At 37.4% G+C, this 26,307-nt stretch overlaps 1 protein-coding gene across 1 annotated transcript in view; it reads left to right on the top strand.

Moving 5' to 3' along the window:
• Positions 1-354: 354 nt before the first annotated feature.
• The window catches only part of MAGI3 (membrane associated guanylate kinase, WW and PDZ domain containing 3), a gene marked incomplete at its 5' end in the record, with an annotated part of 89,850 nt that continues 63,897 nt past the window's right edge, over positions 355-26,307 (top strand). The window contains 5 exons of the mRNA XM_080801663.1: positions 355-463; positions 985-1,101; positions 15,854-15,973; positions 20,730-20,939; positions 25,771-25,945. Of these exons, the coding sequence (XP_080657789.1) occupies positions 355-463; positions 985-1,101; positions 15,854-15,973; positions 20,730-20,939; positions 25,771-25,945 (731 nt within the window). The remainder of the gene's footprint in view (positions 464-984; positions 1,102-15,853; positions 15,974-20,729; positions 20,940-25,770; positions 25,946-26,307) is intronic.

The following is a 26,307-nucleotide window of genomic DNA, read 5'->3' as shown; positions in this document are numbered from 1 at the left end:
AGTCAGAGATAGGCAGAAGGATCCAAAGTAGGGTCCATTTGGCCTTTAGGAAGATGGCCATTGTGGGAGGAAGCATGGCTAGTGGGTGGCTAGTGAATGGGTTTGAGTCAGAGAATGCCAGAGCTAGACCATGTGGAAGTTTGGATTTTATCCTGAGTGCAAAAAGAAGTCATTGGCGAGGGGGCACTAAACAGAGTGGTGATTATCTGGTTTATGTTCAAAATCTCACCTGGCTTCTGTGTAAGTGGTGGGAGCAGAAGGAGGCAAGAATGAATACAGGGAGACAGATGAGAAGGCTGTTGCTGAATTCGAGATAGGAAATGATGGAGGCTCCGGAAATGGAGAGAAGTGGACATGGGGCATGTTTTGGAGGTAGAACTGACAAAAGTTGCTGCTGGATTGGATCTGAGGGTTAGAAGTGAAAAGGAGAAATCAGAAACTTCTGATGACTTACAGCCCTTGGGTCTGTTCTACTGGGTTGATGGTGCTATTATTTGCTAAGACAAGGAAAAGTAGAGCAGAGGAAAAATTGGTGGAGGACGGAATTAAGAGTTCTGTTTTGGCTATCTGAAATTTGAGTTGCTTATTTGACTTTCAAATATATCTGCAGTGTATATGAATGAGTTCGATGGCTTTGGAGCCTGGTGGACATAGGTCAGGGATGGAGACATGATAAGAACGTAGAAGTTATCAGTATATAGATGGTATTTAAAGCCATAAATGGAAATTATCTTGGGTATTTGTCATATTCTCTGACCTATACCTTGTCCCTCCCCTACTGTTGTAAAATTATGCCCACATTATGTAGTATAAGTACATATTATTAATTATAGTACTTTAATCATTTGTTTTTAGTAAAACAATGTTGTTTTTAGCAAAATACTCTGATTTCTTCTTGTCTATAGCTAAATGGTTTAAGGGTATTCAATCACTAACATCGATATTTAACTGGAGATCTAACAGTTACTGTGGTTTTTCTCGTAGGCAAAGTCATTAATAAAGATTTGCGACATTACCTGAGTCTTCAGTTTCAGAAAGGATCAATTGACCACAAATTGCAGCAAGTGATCAGAGATAATCTCTACCTGAGAACAATTCCATGTAAGTATGAGACTGAATAAAAGAAGGGAGGGCAATGTATCCTTATTTAACTAATCAAACATGTAGAAGTAATTCAATAGAGTATCTCATACCAAACTGGGAAGACTGAGTTGGGGCACTAGAATGAAACAAAAATTGGGTAAGGAGAAAGTTTTCCAAGGACATGCAGGGCTTTTGTTTTTAAAGTAGAAAAACTGGAAGATTCTATGTTGTAACTTTAAAAATAGTCATTAGACTTTAAGAATTTAAGACTATGTATATTCTGCTAACTAAATTTTCTTCTGTAATTCAGTTCCAAATGTTTATTCAATAAGAAAAAATAATAAACTTTTTCACTCTCAGTGCCTCATACACAGAGAACAAACATTTTTGTATTAATTATTAGGACATTGCTAATTTTAAGATCTGCCCCTTCCCCAAAGGAAAAAAAGGAGGAAACACAGTACCTTCTTTGTAGTAATCCATGTTGAATTCTTATCTAGATGTTTGTATATCTTTTCCTGTCTCAGTAGTTTTCATAGGACCTGGTTGTTGTTGTGGTTGTAAGGATGCTGTGCGTGCACGCACGTGTGTGTGTGTTAACACGTAACAAGAAACCATGTATGCTTACATTTTGGCTTTAGTTAGCACAAGTCTGGGGAAGAATAAAAAGCAGTAAAAAATGAAAGGTTATAAAAGGATGGTCTGGTTTGTTTTCCTTTTCAATATATTTGGAACTTCGTATAGATACTAGTTTTTATAATGGCTCTGAAATTCTTAATTTCTTTTTCTTGTTATTTACTCTTACACAGTGTCTGTTCTATCACAAAGCCTGCCTGATTACGTTCCTTAAATACCAATCCTTCTGTACTGCCTTATACCCTCACCCTTTCTTGCTTGAACTTTTTTTTTTTTTTTTTTTTTTAACAGATAACAATATGTAGGGGCAAAGAGCGAGGTGAAAAATCTTGATCCTTGGACAAGTTACTTGACCTTCCTGAACCCCAGACTCCCCGTATATAAAATGTGAATAACAAGACACACCTCTCATGTAGTTCTAAGAATTGAAATGAGAACATGAGTGCAAACCACGTGTCCTGGAGTAGGCCCTCACTGTCTCCTCTTCCCCATTCTAGCTGCTTCCCCACCTCCCATGTCCCCTCGCTCTGGTCTTTTAGTGCACGTCTCACTCTTGTCCATCTCCAGATTATCTTTCAGAGTCTCTCACTGAGTGTAAGTCCAGACTCTTTAACATGCTATAAATTATTTGGTTTTTGTTTTTAAATCTGACTCCTTATGTATGATTTCCTCCTGTAAATCTACCTGGTTGGATTTCAGAATTGCAACTCCTGCCTTATTTTCTTTGCATTTGCCTGGTGTATCTTTGTCTGTCGTTTTAGTCTTTCATCTTTCTGAAGGTCTTTGTTTGCAAATAGTGTTGGACGTTTTAGCCAATCTGGAACTTTCTTTATATTTATTGATGTGATCTATGTCTTTAGTCTCCTGTTTTGTCATGGTTTTCTATTTTACCTATATACACATCTTTTGTATAAAAAGCCTTCACCACGTACATAGTCCATTTTATTTCCTCTCTCTCCTTTTAGAAAGGTTTATATCTTTATTTTAATGGGTACCTTTATACTTTTATATAATACTCTGTTCTTCCTCCCTTCCTTTTTTTGTTTTTGTCCCAACTGTGAACAATATTAAATTATCTAGTTATTGCTTCTTACTCCTTCCTTCTCTCTCCCATCATCTGACTTGAAATAATTTTTTTACCCCAAAGATAATCAGCAAGCTTATTCCACTTCACATACACTTACCTCATTTTCACTTTTTTTGATATTTGACCTGTGTCTATATTAACAGAACAAACAGCCATTACATGTCGCACTCTCCCCTTTATTATCATCATTTATTCTTTATTCTGTGGGTAAATACACATCGAATATAACTACCAATCCTTATGTTGTTGTTTCTTCAATAACTGTGGTTTTCTAAAGCCTCTTCTCTTCTAGATTTCCCAGGAAAGAGTCAGAGGATCATCACAGTTGGTCTAAGGCCTTTATGCTTGCAAGTTTCTTTGGATATATATGAAATCCTTGCCTTATATTTTCTTTCCTTGACTATCTTAATTCTATTAGTTGATTATCTGATTGTCTTCTGGCATAAAGCGTTGCTCTTTAAAGGTCTAAAAACAATCTGATTTTCATTACCTTATAAGTGACTTGGTATTTTGCCTGCGTGAGGTGTCTCAGGGTAGCATTTTTAGTTTCATAGCTCTAGAGCTCCCTCTTCCCTTGTTAAAACAACTTAATAAAAATATGTACTTGTACTTTCGGCTGTACTCTGCACTTTTACTTAGATCTTTTAAATTTACTTGTAATGTCCTAGTTTTGCAGTTTCTCCTCAGTGTGAGGTTTTGTCCTAGAGAAGAGTTACAGTTGTCATTCATAGGGTCCAAACAGCTGCAGCCTTTTCAGATCCCAAGAGGACCTGTTCACCGAGACACTGAGGTGTCCACTACTCCTCCAAGAATGCAGTGGTATATCAGTAACAGCATACCAAATGGTCTGTAATTACCATTCTTTACTAAAAGATACCAAATCTTCTTGGAGAAAATTCTGATTCCATGTCTGGTGCAAGGAAAGAACAAGATGAGCTTGGAACATCTAATTATCCCAGAAAGTATGTAAATGCCTTAAAGACTATGGGGACATATCAGAAGCACATTTTTTTTAAAAGCCATCTAGAAGGGGTGCCCACTGACAAGATATGAGACAATTTGAGCAACAAAATTAATAAGAGAAAGAAAGACTTCTACTGTTACTGCTCTGTTGAAGGGACAAGATTATGATCTCTAATAGAAGTAGAAAGGAGACTGCACACAAAGGAGTCCTTTGGTTTCATCAGCTTTCTGCCTGGAGCCACTTTCTGGGCCATGTTATAAGGAGGGAAAGCCCAGGGAGAATACAGAGGATTCTGAGTTGAGGAGGCAGAAGTCTGAGTTCAAGAAGTCTGAGGTGCCTGAGATTTGCGGGACAGAGCTATGAAGAAAGGAGAGGAGAGAGCTATGAAGAAAAGGAGCTCGAATAATAAGCATAAGTACCCCCTTGACTCTGTTGCTGAATACTAAGCTGAGAATGTATGGGATGAGATCCCCACATGGCATGCACAGATTGTCTGGGAGACATAAGTTAGCAGTTTTCAGAGTTTATGCAGCGTTGGGAGAATCTGAGTTCCAGTCTACCTGAGTGGAGAGTCCTCAAGGGTCATGGCTTACTAGTAGGGCTAAAATAGGTGTAAGCTCCTTGGGGCCCATTTTAACAAAGCTTAATTAAGCAAGCCCCAAAAGGATCAAGTAAATATGCATATAACTTAATTGTTAGCAAAAAGAAAGGAAGGAGGAGAGGGAAAAAAGGGGAAAACCAACAGCCTTTAAAGGAAGACAACAAAATCTCGACATGGAATAACATAGTACTTACAATGCCCAGTGTCTAATAAAAATTATTAGATACACAAAAAAGAAGAAAATATGGCCCATAATCAAAAGAAAAGTCAGCTGATTAAAAAAAAAAACAGAAATAGATGACATATAAACAGGTATGACCAAAGCAAGCATTTTAGAGTTATTATAAATATGCTCAAGGATTTAAAGAAATATATGAATAAAATAAAAGAGAAAATGGAATTTTTTTTAAAGAATTAAGTGGAACTTCAAAAATTCATGGATGGGCTTAACAGCAGATTAGAAACTGCAGAAGAAAAGATTGGTGAACTTGAAGACATACCAATATAAATGAATCAGACTGAAACAGAGAGGAAATAGACTGAAAACATAGCTTTTTGTTTTTTAAAGTTACCAAAGAAAGAAAAAAAGAAAGAGACATTTCTGTTTCTGCCATGAAAGACTAACCGGTACTGGATTTACCTTCTTACTGTAAACAGCTAGAAATTGGGCAAGATATATGTAATAGCTGTTTTCAGAAACTGGGTCATAGGCGGAACAGGACTGTGATTGGTTCATACTGAGCTATGCACACTGTCAAACCAAAGAGGGGAGATACGGAAAAAAACAAATGAGGAACTATAGGCTGAAATTTTTCCAAATTTGATGAAAACTATAAGTCCACAGAGCTGTGGATCTCAACAAACCCCAAGAAGAAACATTAAAAAAAAAAATCTAAATATATTATAATCTAATTGCTGAAAACCAGTGATAGAGAAAATGTGAAAGGCAGACAGAAAAAAGATACATTAAATACAAGGGAAGAAAGAATGACTATAGACTTGTCAGCAGAAACCAGTACAAGCCAAAAGTCAACGAAATGTCATCTTCAACATGCTGAAAGGAATAACTGCCAACCTAGATTTCTACATGCAACAAAAATATCCTTAAGAGAAATAATTTTTCAGACCAAAAAAAAAAAAAAATGGTGAAGGAATTTTTCACCAGCAGACTTGCACTAAAAGAAATACTAAAGGAAATTTTTAGGTGGAATGGAAATGATACCAGAATGAAGAACTGAAAGGAAATAGACAACCTCGTAACTGAAGTTTCGGATTTCAACACCTCCTTTCGGGTAGGTAAACAAAAGATCAGTAAGGTTATAACAGGGATAACACTTTGAACCAACTTGACCTAATGGCTATGTATTAGAACATGCCTCCCAATAACAATATACTCATTCTTTTCTAGGGTACAGGAACATTTACAAATGAAGACCATATTCTAGGCCATAAAACAAGATTCAATAAATTTAAAAGAATTTAAATCATATAAAATGTATTCTGTGATCATAATGGAATTGCAAGAGATCACTTACTTAACAGAAAATTATTTTGAAAATCTCTGAATATTTGGAAATTAAATAGCACAATTCTAAATTACCTGTGAGTTAAAGCCACAAGGAAAATACAAAATATTACACATATCAATCAGCATGTCAGAACATAACAAACCCAACATACCAATTTGTGGAATGTTGCTACAATGGTGTTTAGAGGGAAATTTATAGTGTTAAATACTTAGAAAATAATGAAGATCTCAATCAGTGATCTAAACTTCTAGCGAAAGAAGAGCAAAGTAAAGAATCTAGTAAAAGAAGAACAAAGTAAACCCAAATTAAGTAGAAGAAAGGAAATAAAGATAAAAGAAGTCAATAAACTAGGAAACAGAGACTAGAGAAATCAATGAAACCCAAAGTTGATTTTTTTCTGATCAGTAAAACTGGTAAACTTCTAGCCATAGAAGGTAAAGAGAGAAAACATTGTTTAACCCTATTAGGAATGAGAGAGATGGCATCATTAAAAATTCTACATATGTTAAGTGGACAGTCAGGAATATTCTAAACAACCTGACAATAGTAAACTGAACTCAGATGAAATGGAAAAATCCCTTGGAGGAAAAAAACTAACAATATTCACTCAAGAAGAAATAGATGAGAGATGCCTGGCTCAGTCAGTTAAGCATCTGCCTTCAGCTTAGGCCATGATCCCAGGGTCCTGGGATTGAGCCCTGAGTCAGACGCCCTGCTTGGTGGGGAGTCTGCATATCCCTCCCCTTCTGTCCCTCCCCATTTGTTCTCTGTCTGTCACTCTTTCTTAAATAAATAAAATCCTTAAAAATAAAGAAGAAATAGATGAGCTTAATAATAGTTCTCAATCTGTTAAAGGAATTGAATTTGTAGTTTGTAATTTTCCCATTAAGAAAGCATCAGGCCCAAGATGGTACAGGTGAATTGTTCTGAATAGTTGAAGAAGAAATAATATCAATTCTACACAGACTTTTTAAGAAAATAGAGGAGGAGGGAACTTCCTAACTCATTCTGTGATCTGATCATTATCCTGATTCTAAAACCAGACAAGGACATTAAAAGAAAATAATATTAGACCACAATTTTTCATGGACATAGACTTAAAACTCCTTAAAATATTTTAGCAAATAATATATATAGCAATATGTAAACAGGATAATAGATTACGACCAAGGGGTTGCGACAGGAAAGCAAGGTTGGGATAACATTTGAAATTAATATAGTAATGGACTGGAAAAGAAAAACAAAACAGATGATCTCCTCAAATAGATGCAGAAAAAAAACACTTGACAAAATTCAACTCCATTCATGGTAGAATCACTCAGAAAACTAGTCTGCTAGTTATTATTTAGTGCCTCTCGACTTCAAATTACTCTTTTTTGCCTGGATATGATATTGCAACTTTCCTCCTTTGCCAATTGGTAGGTACAACGTCAAATTATCTTGGGACTGGCAGGAAGGATACTGGAGAAAGAAGAGTCATCTTTTCCTACTTCCAGTGTGTCTTTTTCTTTTTGCTCCTGCCTGCAAAAAGACAATAAGTTTCAGCAGTGCTCCAGCAGTCAGTTTCCCACCTCACAGGCGTCTGCCTGAATTCCTCCAATGCACCTGCTGACTTCCTTGCAGTTTCTTAATGAGTTTGATGAGCACCCAACATGGCTCCCCAGATTTCAACAATATTCCCTATAAGTGGTTTCCTACTGGGTTTCTGGCAAGTCCAGCCAGTGTCCCAGATGGTTTTCTAAGAAGTTCGAAACAGCTCCCTCCATAGGCAGCTTGCTGGTGAATTTCATCAGTACTCCAGCAGATTGTTCCTTGTCTGCCAGCCTTGATCCATCAACTATGAACCAGATCCGTCCCCAGGCTACGACCGCACCTCTTCAGAGAAGTCTGAATGTCAGAGTTGGGGAACATCCCTCTCTTCCAAGTTTGTTCCTTATTTGAGTATTCTCCCTCAGCTCTAGGGTGCTATTCTTTAAAGTTCTCTTTTGTTTCCTCTTAGTTAATTCCTTGTAAATAGTTAATCATTTTTTTGGATTAAGCTCTCCTTGTTCAAGTTACCATGTTTCTCTCACCTGTTTGGGTGCTGGTCAATACAGAATTGGTACTGGTGGTAGTCCTGGGAGACAAACCCTCCAAGAAGGAATTTTTGATTTGGTCGTGTTCTTGGGCTTGAGCCCAGTGCCATGTTCCTTCCACTGGAAATAGGGTGCTCGTAATTCATGACAAGAAGTGGCATCACAGTTTAATGACAGTATAAACTGTGGTTGATTGAGGTGAAGTGCTAGCTGAATCAAGTACCTTGGGAACCCAAATGGCAGCCCTTGACCTTTAAATGGCAGAGGAATGATGGCTATAAACACCATGGTGCAGAATGGCTTCTCCTGAGTGTACCAAGCACTTTAAAAATCTCCTGGTTTATTATTATGATAAAAAAATAAAACAAGGCTTTAAGTCTCAACATTTATATCTCTTACAGACATTTGCTGATAGAAAACATTAAAAGGAAATATTAATACAAAAAAAAGTTTGAAAGATAAATCCACACATATATCCTATTTGAAATTTTCACTGCTAAAATGGACTTATAAAATACAAGAAGTATCACTTGTATTATTTGATAGTTTTGACTTTGGTAACAAATATTCGGAACATTTAAAAAATTTTTTCATATTACATTCATGCTCCTGAAATTATTGTGTGTCCAAAAGCATCTTCAGATTGGGCATTAGTCATTGGTCATTTGAATAAGCTTGCTTGCTTTTTTAATGGTGAAAATATGTTGTCTCCTTGCCCCAATTTTGGTTTTGCCATTGAGATCTATATGGCTTTTACTTCAGATTTTACACCAGTTACTGATTTCAGGTTGCAGTGTTCCACGACAACATTCACTTCTCTACATTTCTTCTATTAAAGGATTTACAAAGCACTGAAACTCATAGCACATATCCAAACAGCGGAAAATGCCAAAGGACATCATTGGGTAGTATTCAAATAACATTCAGATCTGCCTTCAAGGTTAACATCATTACATAGAATCACACATCAGAACTGCCAATTTAAAGACTTATTTAGTCTTTAAAACCAGTGATTTTTGGAGAATACTACTCATAGGATTTATATGAAGTATAAATGCATCTAACCGTGCTAATAGTGTATTTGCAAGAAAGACTCACTGTTAGCAGACAGGGCCTTGACCTCACACTTGTAGCTCAGGGACAGCTGCAAGTGGATTGTGACTGCTGCTCTCCCACGTGCTTCTGTCCTCATGCCTGGAAATGTCGCCTTGACCATTCAGTTTCATTTGTCAGTATTTTCTGCTCTTTGCTTTCAGTTGGTATCTTTAGATTCCTTCAAATCAGTAACATCTCTATGTCAGATAATCAAGCTTTAATTCTCATAGGAGAATTATAATACTTTTTCCTCTCATTTTCTCTATCAACTGATTTTTCTGAGGACTTAGAAAAAGGAAATTGGCTGAGAGACTTCAAGGAGGAATCCCTACATGGAAACAGTAATGTAAATCGACTACAGCTCTCATCTAGGAGTTCGTGAGAATGCGAAGTATATTTACTTTGGAACATTTTCTTTTAAACATACACTTACCATATGACCCAGAATTTCCACTCCTAGGTATTAACTCAACATAAATTTAAATATGTGTCTGCCCAAGGACTTGTAAGTTTATAGCTGCCTTATTTATAGTGTCCCAAATCTGGAACCATCCCAAATGTCCATCGATGGTGAATGCATAATCAAATTTTGGTATATCTGTACAACAGAATACCACTTAGCAGTAAAAGGATGTTGAACCACAGTATGGATAGATCTCAGAAGCATCATGCTAAGTGAAAGAGGCCAGTACAAACCATTACTGGAATCAGTGTATGATTCTATGTATATGAGATTCTGTTAAACACAAAACTACAGTGACAGCTGATTAGCCACTGCCACAGGGACATAAGAAAACCTTTAGGAGTGATGAATCCCAAGACTTACAGAATTGTACCACTGGAATTAATGAATTTGATTGTAGGTCAGTTATATCCAAATAGAGCGACCAACTAGATTCCCACAATTGTTTTCTTTTATATCATTAATAATTAGAAAATGAAAGCTTACAAAAAGATACTTACAATAGCATACAGACATTTGAAATACCTAGAAATTAATCTCTAAAGAAGTGTAAAGACTTCTGCAAGATAAAATTAAGGGGTCATAAAAAAGATCTGAGTATACTGACCGATTTTTTGTTCCTGGATTAAAGATTCAATATGGTGAAGACAGGAGTTCTCCTCAAATTGATTAATAGATTCATTCTAATCCCATAAAAATTCCAGCATGTTTAGCCTCTTTCTCTGATGCCAGGTTTTATATGGAAGAGCTAAAAATAGAAAAAACAAAATAGGTGGACTTGTTCTACTCTATACCAAGATTTATCATGGCAATATAATAACTATAGCATCATTGGTAATGGTGCAGGAATGGTCAGTGGATAAACGGGATGGAGGAGAAAGCCCAGTAACACCCAGTTTTATGTAGACATTTCTATATGAGATTTCTGTGATAGAAGTGAAATGCCTGATGAGAAGAGGAAATAATTGGTTTTTCAGTAAGTGTGTTGAGTAGCCATCTGGAAAAAAAAGAAGTTGTACTACTACCTCCCACCAGGCCGGAAAAGATCCGTTTTAGTGCACTAAAGTACTAGGTGTGAAAGGCAAATTTGTGATGCTTTTAACAAAGAATATAGAATATCTCCATCCTTAGGAAGGATTTCTTCAATAAGACACAGAAGCATTAGCTATAAAGGGAAGGATTCATAAATTTGAGTACAATAAAATGAAAAACTACTATCATTAAAAGACCATGAAAAAAGATGAAAAAAAAATCAGAGTGGTAGAAGATACTGTCTTTTGTGCTACAACATTTGTTTCTGTAACACCCCTAAGTTCATATATGATTGGTAAGTAGGTGGGGTAATGATGTCAATTTAATGGAGGTAATATTGGTTCTTACTCCATTTTCCCCAGCAAGCTAATGTTTTGTGTTATTAAGTAGCAGCAAGCAAACAGAATATACAGAGTTGAATGTTGCATGCACCATGCATGGTGCCCATTCACCTCGATTTGGCCTCTGTTCTCAATTTAGACGTGTGCTTTATCTTAAAAATCTTTTATTGCACTTTTGCCTTTTCTTCATTATTCAGTAGCTCCAGCCCCCCTTATAACACTTTCTGTCAAGCTATCTTTTCTTTTATTTTTTAAAAATTGTTATTTAAAGACAAAGTATTTACTCAGGTATTTTTATTAGGAATTTAAAATATCTTTTAAAAACTGTCCTAGTATTTTTAACTGGAGTTGTTAGTGATTTTGCTAGACTCTGGTTACAAAGTTGCAACAGGTTTTGAGAAGTCAAACCTAATGTATTTTCTCTGTAAGCTCTACTTTTTGGGTAACACAGTTTTACAGAAACTACTGCTTCTAGAAAGTACTTTTTAAATTTTTTTATATTTTTTTATTAACATATAATGTATTATTAGCCCCAAGGGTACAGGTCTGTTTATCGCCAGGTTTACACTTCACGGCACTCATCATATCACATACCTACCCCAGTGTCCATAACCCAACCACCCTCTCCCTGTAGAAAGTATTTTTTTAAAAAGATTTATTTATTCACTTCAGAGAGCAAGCACAAGTGGGAGGAGCAGAGGGAAAGGGAGAGAGAATCTTAATCAGCGAGCACTGATTAAACTTAAACACTGAGCACAGAGCCTGCCGCAGGGCTGGAGACCATGACCTAGGCCGAAACCAAGAGTTGGATGCCCAACCGACTGTGCCACCCAGGCTCCCCCTTATTTCACATTTTTGTAGAAACTCCCCCTTTGCAACATATATCTGACAAAGGACTGAAGTGCTTTATCAATATTAAGCCACAGTTATTTCACACTTTAACTTACTGTCTGCAGTTGGATTGTATCTTATAGTAGATGGAATCTTTTGATTTTAATTGCCAGTTTTTTTTTCTTTTTTTAGTGATAAAAGAGTGGTGCATTTTGGAAGATGTTAATTACTTAGATTTGATAAAGTACTATAGTAAAGAATTACAAATCAAGTTTTAGAAGACAGGCACCCCAACAGAGAAGTGGCAAAAGCCTTGAACAGTCACTTCACAGCAGAAGAAATCTCTATGGCTAGTAAATATTTGAAAAAGAACATGTGATCCCATAAATCAGTTGCACGTTAAATACACAGTGAGATGCCTTCACATGTTGGTGGAAGTTTAAAAACCTGACTACAAGTGTTAATGTGGACGTAAAAGGATGCATATGGCATGATTCCGTTCATATGAAGTTACAAAAGAGGCAAGACTAAGCTGTAGGAATGCATTATGTAATTGGTAAAACAAACAAACAAAAAACATTTTAAAGAAGAATGGAAATCAGCATCACAAATGTCAAGATTGTGGGTACTTTTGGTGGTGGAGGAAGGAGAGATTTATGATTGCAGGTGTACAAGGGGGCTTTTGGTCTCCTGATGATACTCTGCTTCTTCACTTGGGTGGGTTTGCTTTATTATTACTTGTTAAACTTTACATATATGTCTTATGTACCTGTCTGTATATTTCAGGATAAAACACAAAAAGGGGAATGATCAGTTACATCAAATGTTGATGCTACGTTAGGTATTATGAAGACTGAGACTTGAGTATTGGGCTAATAAGCAAAGTGGAGACCTCTGATGAACACAGCACATTGTCTCAGTGGAGTGGTGGGACAGTGATCTGTTTGGATTGGGCTCGAGAAATGGAGAAAAGAGGAGTTGGAGACCATGAGTAAACAGAACTTGGAGGAATTTTTATGTAAAAAGAAATACAGTAGGGACTGGAGGTGATATAGAAAGCTTTGCATTAAATATATAGAGTATCAGGAGAATATCAAGATAAATTTTCTGGAATGCTGAAGGCAATAGGGTAGCGTAGATGTAAGGAGAGAACTTTTTATATGTATGGGATTACCCATTTTTGGAGAGAGAGTGTGAAAATTTGTAAAACCTACATTGGTAGAGAATTAACATTTAAGCTCTTTTTAAGTCTTGGAAATATATACATGTGTGTCACACATAACATTTCATATCTGCTAATGGAAAGAATCATGAACATCATCTTGCTTAACACCGCTTTGCAGAAAGAGAATGAAGCTCAGAGGGATTAAGTGCTTGCTTAAAATTGTACCATTACTAACAATCCCTGACTAAAACAGAGTAGCTCCTGCCCCTTGGATCAGTGCTCTTTTTATAGTATTATCTATAATACAGTTTGCTCTTAAATCGGGCTTTTCAGGTTTTATATAATCAGTATATTTCATAGTGGTGTTTATTTGGATAATATTTTTATTAGCCTTTGTTGCATAACAAATCACCCCAGAACTTAATGGCTTAAAATAACCATCATGTATTATTTCTCATGATTCCATGAGTTAGATGAGCTCAACTGGGATCACTCATGTGGCCGCAGTCATTGGCACCTTCAGTGGAGTTAGAGGGGCTAAGATGGCCTCACTCACATGTCTAGAACCTTGGTGCTATTTGTTGGCTGGGGCTCTCTCATCGTAGTGTAACCTGGACTTCCATACTTGGTGGTGGAACCATTCCAAAAAAGCAAAGATGGAAGTCTAGACTCCTGAACCCGTACATCACATCCTCTGCATTAAATTTTTGAAAGCAAATCATAAATCCAGTCCAGATTTCAGATGAAGCAGCAAGCTGCCCCATCTCTTGATAAGAGGAGGTACAAAATATTGTGGCCATGTTTTCCTATCTATCATAGATAATTATAAATTTTAGTCATTAAATTTATTTTCCAGTGTTAATTTTTAGTTAATATGAAGCGAAAAGCTATTGATTGGGGGAATCTAACAATGTAGTTTAGCCAATGCATGAGAAAACAAATTTGACAATGACAAAAATATCTTAACAAAAGAAAGTTCTGTTTTGAGCTTTTTTATCCTTTGTGATATAAAACAGATAAAAGAAATGCTCATTTTTTAACAAAAAGTTGGGTAAGAACAAGGGGGAAAACTTACTGAATATAATCTCTGTTGCTTATAGTATTGGCTAAGTCATTTTCTAAGATTGTTAACTGTTAATGTTTTGTCTGTGGATTTTTTCATGTTACAGAATATAATAGAATGTAATACAACTAAAAAGAGCAATTAATAATTTTCCATTAATTATAATATAGTGTATTAATACACATATAATATATATAATATATAATAATATTATTTCCAGATACTGTGCCAATTATATTTGTGTAAAGTTTCATGTAATTTACTTGACAACTGTCTATATTGAGTACCTACTATGATTTCACTGTGTTAAGACTTGGGACTATTATTCTGAACCATGTAGACACGATTCCTTCATGTTCCTTCCCAGGAAGGAATCAGGGAAGGTTCTCTAAAGAAACTTCTTAAGCCAGGATGTAAAGGATGAGTAGATGTTAGCTGAGGTAAGAGTGGGAAAGGGAAGAGGAAGTCTTCCAGGGAAAGGGATGACTTGGACAAAGTCCTTGTGGAGGTAAGCAAGTTCAAGGAACATTAAAAGAACTAAAAAAAAGTCCCCCCAAACAAACAAACGAAAAACCAATTATGGCTAAAACCTAGAATGTGAAAGGGGTAAGGCAAGAAAGAACCTGAAGAGGATTTTCATACTGAAGATCATGGGAAACCTTTGATAGAGATTTTTTGTTCAGATCATTCTTTTGGAGAAGTCACTGGCTGCAGTTCGGGTAAGGGACATAGCCAGGGAAGAGTAAGTGTTGACCCTATGAGACCAACATTACAGACCATACATAGTGATATGAATTAGGTGAGTGTGAGAATGAAGAAAAGTGTATAAATCCTAGACATATTGAGGAGGTTGAATCAACCGGATTTACTGACCAGATGTGGAATGGAGAGAGGAACCCAAGACGGCGGACTCTCCACCCTCTGGCATGGAGTGCCATTAACGACTAGGGAGCATAAGTGGAGGAACAGGTTTGAGAAGGCATTCTTGTGCAGGATTTGCTACAATATCCCAAATCTGTTTTGAGGCTAAATACCTGGGTCTCTTCTTTGCTTTCTCTACCATTTGAAATAATGTTTTCAGTACCAGTTCACAAAAATGTTGGTTCATATTCAGTAAACTTCAGTCACATGTAGCAATGCTGCCATAACCTGACTTTATACTTTTGATCTGAAAGATTTTACTTTAGTGTGAATTCCTTGATAGGAATTTGCTGTTCTGTTGCCATAGTGTATTTCATTAAATAATGTACTTCTTAAATTTTTGAAATTACTTAAAGAGAATAATGGCTGAGAAGCAATATGTGAGTACCTATCTTAAGCCTTAAGCCTTTTATTCATTAAACTAAAATAATCGCATAATTAATATTTGTCCAAATTTTAAAACTTAAGTATGTTAAAAGAACTTTTAAAAATTGTTTCTGTTTTGATTTATACCAGAAAAAAATACATAAGGTAACTTGATAAAAATGAAATCTGTATACACCTGAAACTAATATTGTATGTCAACTATACTTAAATTAAAAAAAAAAACAAACCATGTCCCACAAAATATGAAGTCTTATCATTTGTGGATTTCTCTTTCCTTCAGATGTTAAGTAGTGATAATTGAGGTGATAGAAAGTTAGCTTCCTTTGACAGTAGAAATCTGTTAGTCTTTGTAGTTTGAATTTCATAGCTCTCTGTAGATTATATTATATTTAGTCACCCTACATTATTGTCCTACTTACACCTAAAAACGTTGTCTAAAATTTTCTGATCCTCATTCTAGAAGGTACCATATATTCAGTAGTGTGTTTTCTCCCATGTGTTCTCTGTAGTCTGTATTTTCTATTCTCAATATTTTGTAAGTTTAAAGCAACCTGTTTTTTTTTCTTGTTTTTTCCCTTAGGCACTACAAGGGCCCCCAGGGATGGGGAAGTACCAGGGGTGGACTATAATTTCATTTCTGTTGAACAGTTCAAAGCACTGGAAGAGAGTGGAGCATTATTAGAAAGTGGAACGTATGATGGTATGTCCCCAAATACTGACAACAGCAGCAACCCAGGAAACTATCTGAATGGCTGGAATTACTTCAAAGGGAATTTGATTAGTAAAATACCATTTTTTTTAGTTGTTTTCTCTTTGTCTTTGGGAACGTTTTCTTTTGGTGAGCCGTATGTAATTTACAACCTAAAATGGGATTAAATAGTAAGCAAAAGCATTCCATCATATTATAAAGCTGATTGAGAAGCATATACTGAAACCCTTCAAGCCAGACAGTTTGCATATTTTGTAGTAATTCATATTCATCGTATGAACTCAACAAGTGTTTGTTGTTTGCTTTCTATTTGTGGTTAGGATTCCAAATGCTATGCACTTTAAATCTATAGTGTGGCTCTCTTGGAGAAAAGAGAATATAGATTGGGGGGAGAACAACAAAAATGGAATAATTGGTTTTCTTTTCATATCTCTTCTCTACTCATTTCTGGGAAGTAGAGACTTACTCAGTTTCAATTTTTAAATGATGCTGTGTTCCATCCTTTGTTCTCCCTTCCCTGGCACGCTTGTCCACTCTCATAGCACGCTGTACTTCTCCGTCATTGCTTTCTCCTGCAGTGGTGTGTGGCCTTTTTCACAAGCCTGGTGAAAGCCATATCACGTCTTTCTTAGTAGTGTCTTCAATGCCTAGAGATGGTTCAGTAGTGTTAAATAAACACTAACCTTGAATTCATAGGTTAACCTTGAATTCACCAAGTCTGCACTGGTGTTCTGGCCAAAAGAATAAGTCTTTGTAATTTCTCTTTAGCTGCACCCTGGGCTCAAAATGGTGGAGTCATCATTTACTCCTTCCCTCTCCTTGGAGTTCCCATCTGTCTGTCACCAAATCTGGTCATTTCTTTCTCTGTAACAGCTTTCATGATGCCTTTCTTTTCACTCCTCACAGGCTCTGTACAAGCTCATGTCTGGGCTACTGTGGCTTGCCTTCCCTCTGTCCAATCCACCTGCCCATTGCTGTCATGCTTGTCTTCCCCCAGTGCTGCCCGGCTTGTGTCTGTCCTCTTCAGAGTCTCCCGAGATCTCCTTTTTGCCTGCTCATGTATGCTGTGGTTCGTCTGCATTCTCACAAAATGTGTCTTGTGTCCATGCATGTATTATTTGCATCAGGACTGTGCTCTCGATCTCATCCAGTTTTTAACTGTTTTCCGTTATTTCAGTGTTTCTTAGATTCATTCATGTCGCTGCCCTATATTTACATGTAATCATTGCCTTTTAACCACTGCACAGTGCTCTGCTGTCTTCTACTGAACCCCTCTTCTAGTAAATGACTTCCAGATTGCTTCAAGTCCCCCTGCACCACCACAGATAGAGCCACAGCATCCTCTTCCTCTAGACCTGTGTGAGGATGTCCCCTACCCAGGGGCAGAATTGTCGGCTTATAAGGTCTGCAAGTACTTAGTTTGATGAAGGAGTCGTGGCAGCTCCACCACTGCATTCCCCCTAGCCATGCTTGGGGGCTGGGTTCCTGTAGCACTAGAGGAAGAATTCCTTGTCCTCACCGGCCTGCTCTCTCATTTGGCCAATCTGATGCTTGTAGAGTGGGAGCTCCTTTTCATTCTAGCTTCTCTGGTAGTCAGAGAGTTGGAGTACCTTTTTATATGCTTGTTGGTGTTTTGGACTTCTGCAAGGTGTCTTTTCATTTGTATCATATATTTTTTTAAGAGTGTGATCTCAATCCACGTTCCAATTTATGGACATTCCTCAGATAGTTAGGTATTTATTTAGATGTTAATTCCTTATTGGACACAAATATTTTCTCCCGTTTTGTCACTTCATATGCTTGTCCATGTGTCTCTTTGTTAAGCAGAAATCCTTAATTTTTGTATGTCAGATTTATCACTGTTTTTCTTAGGGTTTGTGCTTTTGAAGTTTTGTTGAAGAAGTCCTGCTCTGTCCCTAGATCACAAAGGCATTCTCCTTCATTTTTCTCTGTTAAGTATAAGAACATGGGAGGTGACAAAGTGGCATATTACATATTATTAATTGCTATGTGCTAAATTTAAAGGAAATACAAATTGAGGTAGACCATTTCACACCCATAAGATTGACAGAAATTTTAAAGTCTGATAATTGTGGGAAGTGGAAACTCCTGTATACTGCTGGCAAGAGTATAAAATGATACAATCCCTTTGGGGCGCGTCTTGGCAATAGCTAGTAAATTTGAAGATGCACTTAACTCTTACCCAGAAGTTCCCTTTCTGGAAGCCTGCTCTAGAGAAATCCTTATCTATGCGCCTCCATAGTTACATACCAGAACTGTCATTACAGCATTATTTGAAATAGGGAGAGAATGGAAACAGCTCTGTTTTAGTAGGGGAATTCATAATATTTACTTTAACTTGTTCATGAAAATGGACTATTATACAGCAATTAAATAAACTTGAATCTACGTATATGAACAGGAACAAGTCTTAGAAGTATAATTGTATAAAAGGAAAGTTACCAAAGAATATAGTACAGCATACTGTTTATTAAAAAAAATGAAATGTTAGAAAAACCTTTATGAACCTTTAATGAAAACAATGGTATTTATATATTATGTATGCATATACATTCATCCTAATTGTACACAATGTGCAGGGAAATGACACATACCAACTTCAGGACAACTCAGGGAGAGCATGGGAAGGACTGACAGGACGTTAGGACCTTAATTGAACATGTGACCGTGTATGTATGTCCTTAAACAGGGAGAAAATGGAGACCTGAGAGGAATCTAGCAAAAGTTAAATAAATAAGTTTCTAATATAATTATCTGTGATTTTGTATGTATTTAAAATATTTGATAGTTGGTAGTTCTATTTGAAAAATGAAAAAAACCTTCAGAAAAGAAAAAAAGGGGGGGGGACCCTCCAAAACAGTTTCAAAAAGATGAAAACCTTTCTCTGTCATTAACTATAGTCAGGATTCACAGACCATGTCATTTTTATGCCTTGCTATGTCTCAAATCTTGATATTTACCAACAACTCAAGAAAAATAGACCCAATTTCCTTACAAGCAATGCTAGTTTTCTTTAAGTCCAATAATTATGTTTAAATAAGGAAGTGCCAGAATTTATTATGAAGCCCTAAATTCTTAATTCTCATGGGTGGCAATCAAAATATCCTAAATTTGTCTGATTTCACTCTAGAAAACAGGTAAACCTCCTAGAGTGAGATAATAATTACTAAGACTACACAGTAAAACGTGTGTCTAATGTTGCTACTAAAACTACCATCCTTAGAGAAGGGGGATGTTTGATTTTTGTCATGGAATGTCCAGATTCCTGGGTAGCATGATTGTTGGACACAATGCAGGAAAAAATGAGATCCTGGAGCATCCTGTTCCCCAACCAGACCTCTCTTTGGAATGTTTCTGGGTCCTCCATCCCAGAGAAGTGTGAGCTGGCCTCTTTACTGGGTCCTTGTTTTACTCTGGGCTAGAAAGTTTGCAGAGACCCTCTGAGTCTGTTTTAATACAAATCTTTGCATCCATCTGCCTGACGGGTAACTCCCATGTGAACTTGGGAGCAAGGGAGTACTTGAGTGGGGAGAGAGGCAAGATGTAGTTGAAAAATTTTTTGGTTTGATTTCATTGTTTTGTCTTGAATATTTTAATGACAATCACCACCCAAAGTCAGATGTCCAAAGAATTTATCTTAATGATTTTCCCACAAGGCACACATGGCTCAAGGTAAATTGATTTGTAGATTTGCCTCTGTATGGTGGTGAACAACCTATGCTTTTTTTTATCAGGGACAAATAATTCATTATATACCCCATTAATTTATTTTATGTGATGAGCATCTTTACTGCCTCTTTAGGAGTCGAGGAATTTGACTATAAGGTGTGATTTTAAAAATAAATGAAAGAAGAGTGTGAATATTTTATTCCGTAACAATATCTTTCGAGAGCATTAACATAGTGGTTGATAAAAGGTAGAAACTAGCAGGAGCCACAGATTGTTAATGTAGCTAGACCTTTCAAGTGGTTTTCCATTGTATTTGGCTCCCTACTGGGAACTGCATGACGAATTAAGATATTCAGTTGTTTTCATCCTACTCTGGAACATATATTTTTACTGAGAAAATTCCTGATCTTCAAGACTTAGAATATTAAAGTATTTCTTGCTTTCCTGAGAGTAAACCAATATTGAATTATGCTAATAATGTCTCTATTTGTTCAATAAATTGTCAAATAAAATAATTAGAATGCTCAGAGAACCTAAAAATTACTTTTATATAAACAGCCTACATTTCAGCACACACTGGTTCTTAGCTTTTTCCTTTACCCACATATTTCCTCATTTTACCAAAATAGTTCATTATGTTACACATCAGAACGAAATTATTTGAGTTCGTTTTCTCTTCTTTTACTCCCACTTCTTATGCCAATTAGTCTTACATGAGAGCATTGATGCATTTAAATTCACAAATCAGGCCCTAATTTAGAGCCCATGCAAAGCAAGCCCTGTAGGAATAAATAATCAGTGTACATAAAGTCAACTTCCTATCCTTAGTACAAATAGTATTAAAAAGTTAGCGTTAGAATATACATGGTGAAGGACACTTGAGAAATTAGTTCTTCTGTTTTCTCCCTCCTCCACTCCCAGGAAGAAGTGTTCGGGTTTCCTTTTGGCCACTCAGAAACCTTGGTATAAAACAGCAGGGCAGAGACATGGGATTGTTTTGTTCTGACTCTCAGTTCAACATCAGTCCTTTCAGCTGATGTTATTTCATCCATTTCAGGAAACTTCTATGGAACTCCCAAGCCTCCAGCAGAACCCAGCCCTTTCCAGCCAGATCCCGTTGATCAGGTCCTCTTCGATAATGAGTTTGACACAGAATCCCAAAGAAAACGAACCACATCTGTCAGCAAGATGGAAAGAATGGACAGCTCTCTACCTGAAGAGGAAGAAGATGAGGACAAGGACGCTGTCAATGGCAGTGGAACTGCAGGTTTGTAAATGGATGAACAACTTCTCATTGATCTTCCGGGTTGGCTTGAACATGACACGGAACTGGATGCAGTAGAATCTCTCCCAAAGCATGGGTAGAGCAAGTGATGCGATTCTAATTATTTGTAAAAGGTTGTGTGTGGAATGAAGTGTGTCTCTGTCAACCGTCTTATAACCTGAGGTGAGGCTGCACCAAGTGGCAGTTGGGATCAGTCCGTGATAAGCTATCACTAGAAATAACATAACCTGCCATGATTCCACTGCTTAAAAGATTTGAGGTTCTGGGAGATGAGAATCTGATTGGCCTACGTCGTACTTTACAGGATATGAACAAAATACAGTTTTAAGATACAGGGTTCAACTAAAAACATGCCAGTAAAAATTATCTGAAAGATATGTTAGCGCTATGTTGAGTTTAAATTCTGAACCACTAAGAAAAAAAATTTTTTTCCCAAACCTCTCTTATTTTTCATTAAATGCAAAACCAACAGAAACTTAGTGGTGAAGAATTTTCCTTCGAGTACCCCCTAAAAAATGCGGTGGTTGCTTGAAAGACTCTTACCCTTCTAATTGAGCATATAAGTAGGAAGCTACAGAAACTCAGCAGAACTAATTCCGGGCTACTTATTATAATATGTTTATTCAAAACACTAAAAGATGAGCTTCATGAGGGCTGGAAGTTTTGCTTGTTTTGTTCTTTGCTATAATCCTTGCACCATAAACAGTGCCTGGCACAAAGTAGGAACGAAGAAAAATATTTCCTTGATACCCAATAAGTGGATGAATTTGATCACATCCCCAAATTTGCAGAACCCATTACCATATTATTTTCCCAAAGCATCTGTGTTTTCTTTCATCAGCTACTAAAATTTACTGTCCTAATACGTCCATTTGTGTCATCCTGTGGAGTGTGAGTCCTGTCTTACAGTCCTAACATCTCACATAGTTACGCCACATAATATGTTTGATGTTAAATTAATTACCCCAGTATACTTGGGTGTAGAGACTGAAAAGAGGCTGAAAAGGTTTAGGTGAATTCAGTCTAATTCTTTAGGGGCGTTTAGTTAAGGGAAATCATCACACAGTACAGCCTTTTGATGTTGATATCAGCTTTGTTCTCCCACCAAGTGAAATCTGTTAACATTTTTAAATGTTTAAGACTGGGATTAGAGACCATAAATCTGTCCCAAGGTGGGAATTTACATATTCTCATTTGGGGCGGCGGGTGTTCTCTTTTTACTTCCTAATGCGGAACTTCTCAGTGACCACTGCAGTTTCTTCGGAAGGAAACCTCTTTGTGATCTGCATAGCTTTATGTTTGTCATGTAAGCCCTGGTTAAACCAGAGGTTGCTAACTTTTTGCTGGTGATATTTAAAGGGTGAGTATCCAAGAGTGGGAGGCAGTTTGTATTGTGTGTGGGCACTTCCGCTGGATTATATATTTCTTTGTAAGAGAAAATATCCACACTATTTTAATGAAAAAAAAACAAAAATACAGGACTAAAAGCCCTTGGTCTTTTCTGAATAAGTACTAACTCTAGTTGTTAACTTACTGAAAGCTGTGGAAATGTGCTTTGTGTTTTGCTTTGGGGGACTAGAATTAAAACTGTTGGCGATGGAAGGGGTGAGGGGATAGTTAAAGAATAATTTGTATATACCAGTGTGTGTATTATTTTATATCTTGCTGAAGAATTCATGTGAGAATGCTAATATGCCCACACAGGAAGACATATGTTATACAATAATGCTAAAACTTTTTTCCAAATGTTGCTTGTTACATAAACAGTATTTTCAAGTCATTGGCTATTAAGCAAACTCTCTCACACAGTCACTTCAACTGTGATCAGACAAGTATGAGAGATCATATAGTTGCTTTTGTTTTCCTCCAACATACTTCTGTCCCAAGATTGTGACTCCCTTCCAGATTGATTTACAGATTGGGTGCCTTTTAATTTCTGTCACTTTTTCCTGCCTGGAGAATGAATCGTGTGTTTTATTCTAGCTACGCATTCAACAAATAGTTGAGCACCTGCCAGGCCACTAAGTGGTAGGCATTTTTCTAACAGCTAGGAATAAAGCACTGAACAAAACAGACAAAAACTCCTGTCTTCATGAACTTTGCCTTCTAGTGGGAGAGAAAGAATTATCCAACACGAATCAATGACATATGGCATATTAGAGAGTGCTAACGAGAAAAAGCAGAGGAAGAGAAGGATAAAAAGTGGTGGTGGCCAAAGTTTGTGATTTTAGGTAGAATAGCAGGAAAGATCTCACTGAGAAGAGGACTTTGAAAGAAGTGATGGTGTAAACTCAAAATATCTGGGAGGAGAACATTCCAGCCAGAGGGAATTTTAAGTACAACTGCCTTGAGGTGGGAGCATGCCTGGAATATTCAGACAAAGGCAAGGAAACCAATGTAGTTGGATTCAATGTGGACAATGCATTATATGTGGTTGGAGCAGAGGGATGGAAGGAAATAGAATAACAAGCAATGAGATCAGTCGGATAGTGATTGGGGGCGTGTGGAAATGCATATTATGTAGGATCTTATACGTCATTGGAAGAATTTTGCTTTTTAAAAAAAGAAGTCTGCTTTTTATTCTGAGATGAGAAAGCTTTAAGGGGTTTTGAGTAGAAGAGTACCATGATAAAACAGATTTTAAGAGGCTCGTTCTGGCTACTGAATTGAAAATAGGCAGTAGGAGGGCAGGCATAAACAGCGATACTAGTTAAGAGGTTATTGCAGTAATTTACGCGAGAGATAGTGGTTTGGACATGATGAAAGCATGCAGGGAAGTGGCCTGAGTCAGTAACATTTGCTGAGACTGGATTTGAGGTCTGAGAGCGCAGGGCCAAAGATCACTTCAAGGGTTTTAGCTTGAGTATCCAGAAGAATGGAGTTGCCTTTATTGAGATGAGGTAGATTGTTGTTGTTGTCGTTGTCTTTTTAAAGATTTTACTTATTTATTTGACAGAGAGAGATCACGAGTAGGCCAAGAGGCAGGCAGAGGGCGGGGGGAAGCAGGCTCCCTGCTGAACGGAGAGCCTGACATGGGGCTCAATCCCAGGACCCTGAGATCATGACCTGAGCTGAAGGCAGAGGCTCAACCCACTGAGCCACCCAGGCGCCCCAAGATGAGGTAGATTGTAAGAGGAGTCAGTTTGGGTTGGAAAAGTGTAGTAGGAGCTCCAGATGGGATATTTTAAACTTGAGGTGCTTGTTAGACTTGCAAATGCAAATATCCTGTTTGAAATTGGATCTAAAGTCTTCATCTGCTCTGAAGACACTTGTTGGGACATCATCAGCAATACAGCATGTAGAGCAGTGAAACTGACTGAGATCACCAAAAGAGTAACTCTAGGAAGAGAAGAGGAAAGGTCCAAAGACTGAACCCTGGGAAGGCCCTCTACGGTGTGGAGCTCAGGCAGACTGAGAAGGCACCAGGAGGGTAGAGGGGCTTAGAAGCCAGGGGAAGAGAATGATCAACTATGTCAGATGCCATTGATAGGTCAGATAAGATGGCTACTGAGAACTGATGGTTGGATTTCGCTTTGTGGACGAAACAGGGTCATCCGATGAGATTAGGGATGAGGGGGAAGTAATGGTAGATTTAAGAAGAAGAGTATGAAACAGTTATCCAGGAGAGTGTCCGAGTGAGTGAACAGACTAAAGGAATTTCCTGTGATTATCGTACAGCATTATATGCTCTCTTGAGGTTAGTGATCACGAATTAAAAGTGGACGAGTTATTGTAACCTGGGTCCAGCTGCACGTGCCAGCGTAGAGTAGGTGGAAAGAGTTAAGCAGAGTTAGGCTTCAGCCGGGCACATATGCTGAAGTAAGTTTGAGGCAGAGAAATTTGTAGCGTTTGCAAGGGAGGGACAATTGTGGCTCATCATGGAACTTAAGTTGCCTGAGTAGGGCGATGAGGTCATGGCAAGGGCACAGATGAGGGGTGAGGAATGGTGAAGGGTAGTAAGTAGCAGTAATAGTGGATTATAGGACTTGTTGGGATAAAGGACAGTGGGGGTAGAAGTACTATATGTAAAGACATCTAAGCCCTCTTCTAAAATTGCCCACAGTTTGGAGTTGTTGTAAGTTTGAAGCTCATGAATTGTGAATTCCCTAGACAGTAACTATATTTTAGTATTCTCACCTACCTTATGGGCGCTGGGACTCTCAAAGGATTGTGCTATCACCAACAGAGAATTACACTTAACAACAGGAAGTCTAGTGAGTGATTTTTTTAAAAACTAGTATTATTCTAAAGTCCTGTGTTAAATGTGTGCGAGAGAGGTTTGTATAGCCGTGCAGAGTGTAGACTACCTAGATTTGAATCTTGACTTTGCTATTAGCAGCTGTGTGACCCTGACTAAGTTAACCCCATTGTGCCTTAGTTTCTTCATCTACAATCTAAAACACAAGTGTAATAATAAATCATCACAGGGCTGCTGTGAGGACCATGAGTTCATATATGTAAAGTGTTTCACATATAGCCTGGCCCATGAAAGCACCCCCTAAGCCCCCCTGCAGACATTTCTGCGGGTCGCACACTAACTTACATGTATTCCCAATATTCCCAATTGATTCTAGTGTGGCTTTCGCTGCTTTCCCAGGCTGGCGTCAGAGGTGCTGTACTGGCTCGGTATCACTTAGCAGATGAAAAAAATTCGGTATGTCTGTTTGTTACCTCAAAAAATGATAGCGGAATGTGGACGTAATACACAAGGAAATTTGCATTAAACATTTGGCATTTTGTTGGAAATGAAGAGAGCTGTTGGAAGGGAGTGTAACTTTACCTACTTTGTTCACTGCTCTGTGTTCAATGGCAGAAAACAGAGAGAGGCATTCTGAGTCGTCTGATTGGATGAAGACCGTCCCGAGTTACAACCAAACAAACAGCTCCATGGACTTCAGAAACTATATGATGAGAGATGAGAATCTGGAACCACTGCCCAAAAACTGGGAGATGGCCTACACCGACACGGGGATGGTCTACTTCATTGAGTAAGCAAATGTCTGTATCTCTTTGAACACGCCCTGTCGCTGTGAGGCCTGTCTTCCCGTTTCTTTATCCTCATTCACAAGGCTTCGGTTTCTTTTGTCTTTCTTTAAAAAGATTTCTCATGCAAGTAACCGTTGATTCTTTAATCTGATGACTTCCCTGGATGATATTTCATTTTTAATTGACTTGGATAAAGGAATCCTGTATTTGACTTATGGTTTTATAAAAACAGGAGGATTAATAGCAGGTTTATCACTAATAATGAAACCTGTAGGCACAGAGGGTATTTTGGCTTGCCGTATTTTTAAACTTTTGATAGGTGGTCCAATTTGCTGAGCATTTCAAGAATTACCACCCTGTGGAG

This window comes from Martes martes (assembly GCF_963455335.1).
Source record: "Martes martes genome assembly, chromosome: 4".
NCBI lineage: Eukaryota > Metazoa > Chordata > Mammalia > Carnivora > Mustelidae > Martes > Martes martes.
The sequence above is the reverse complement of the archived record's forward strand: the minus strand, read 5'-3'. Positions and strand labels throughout refer to the sequence as shown.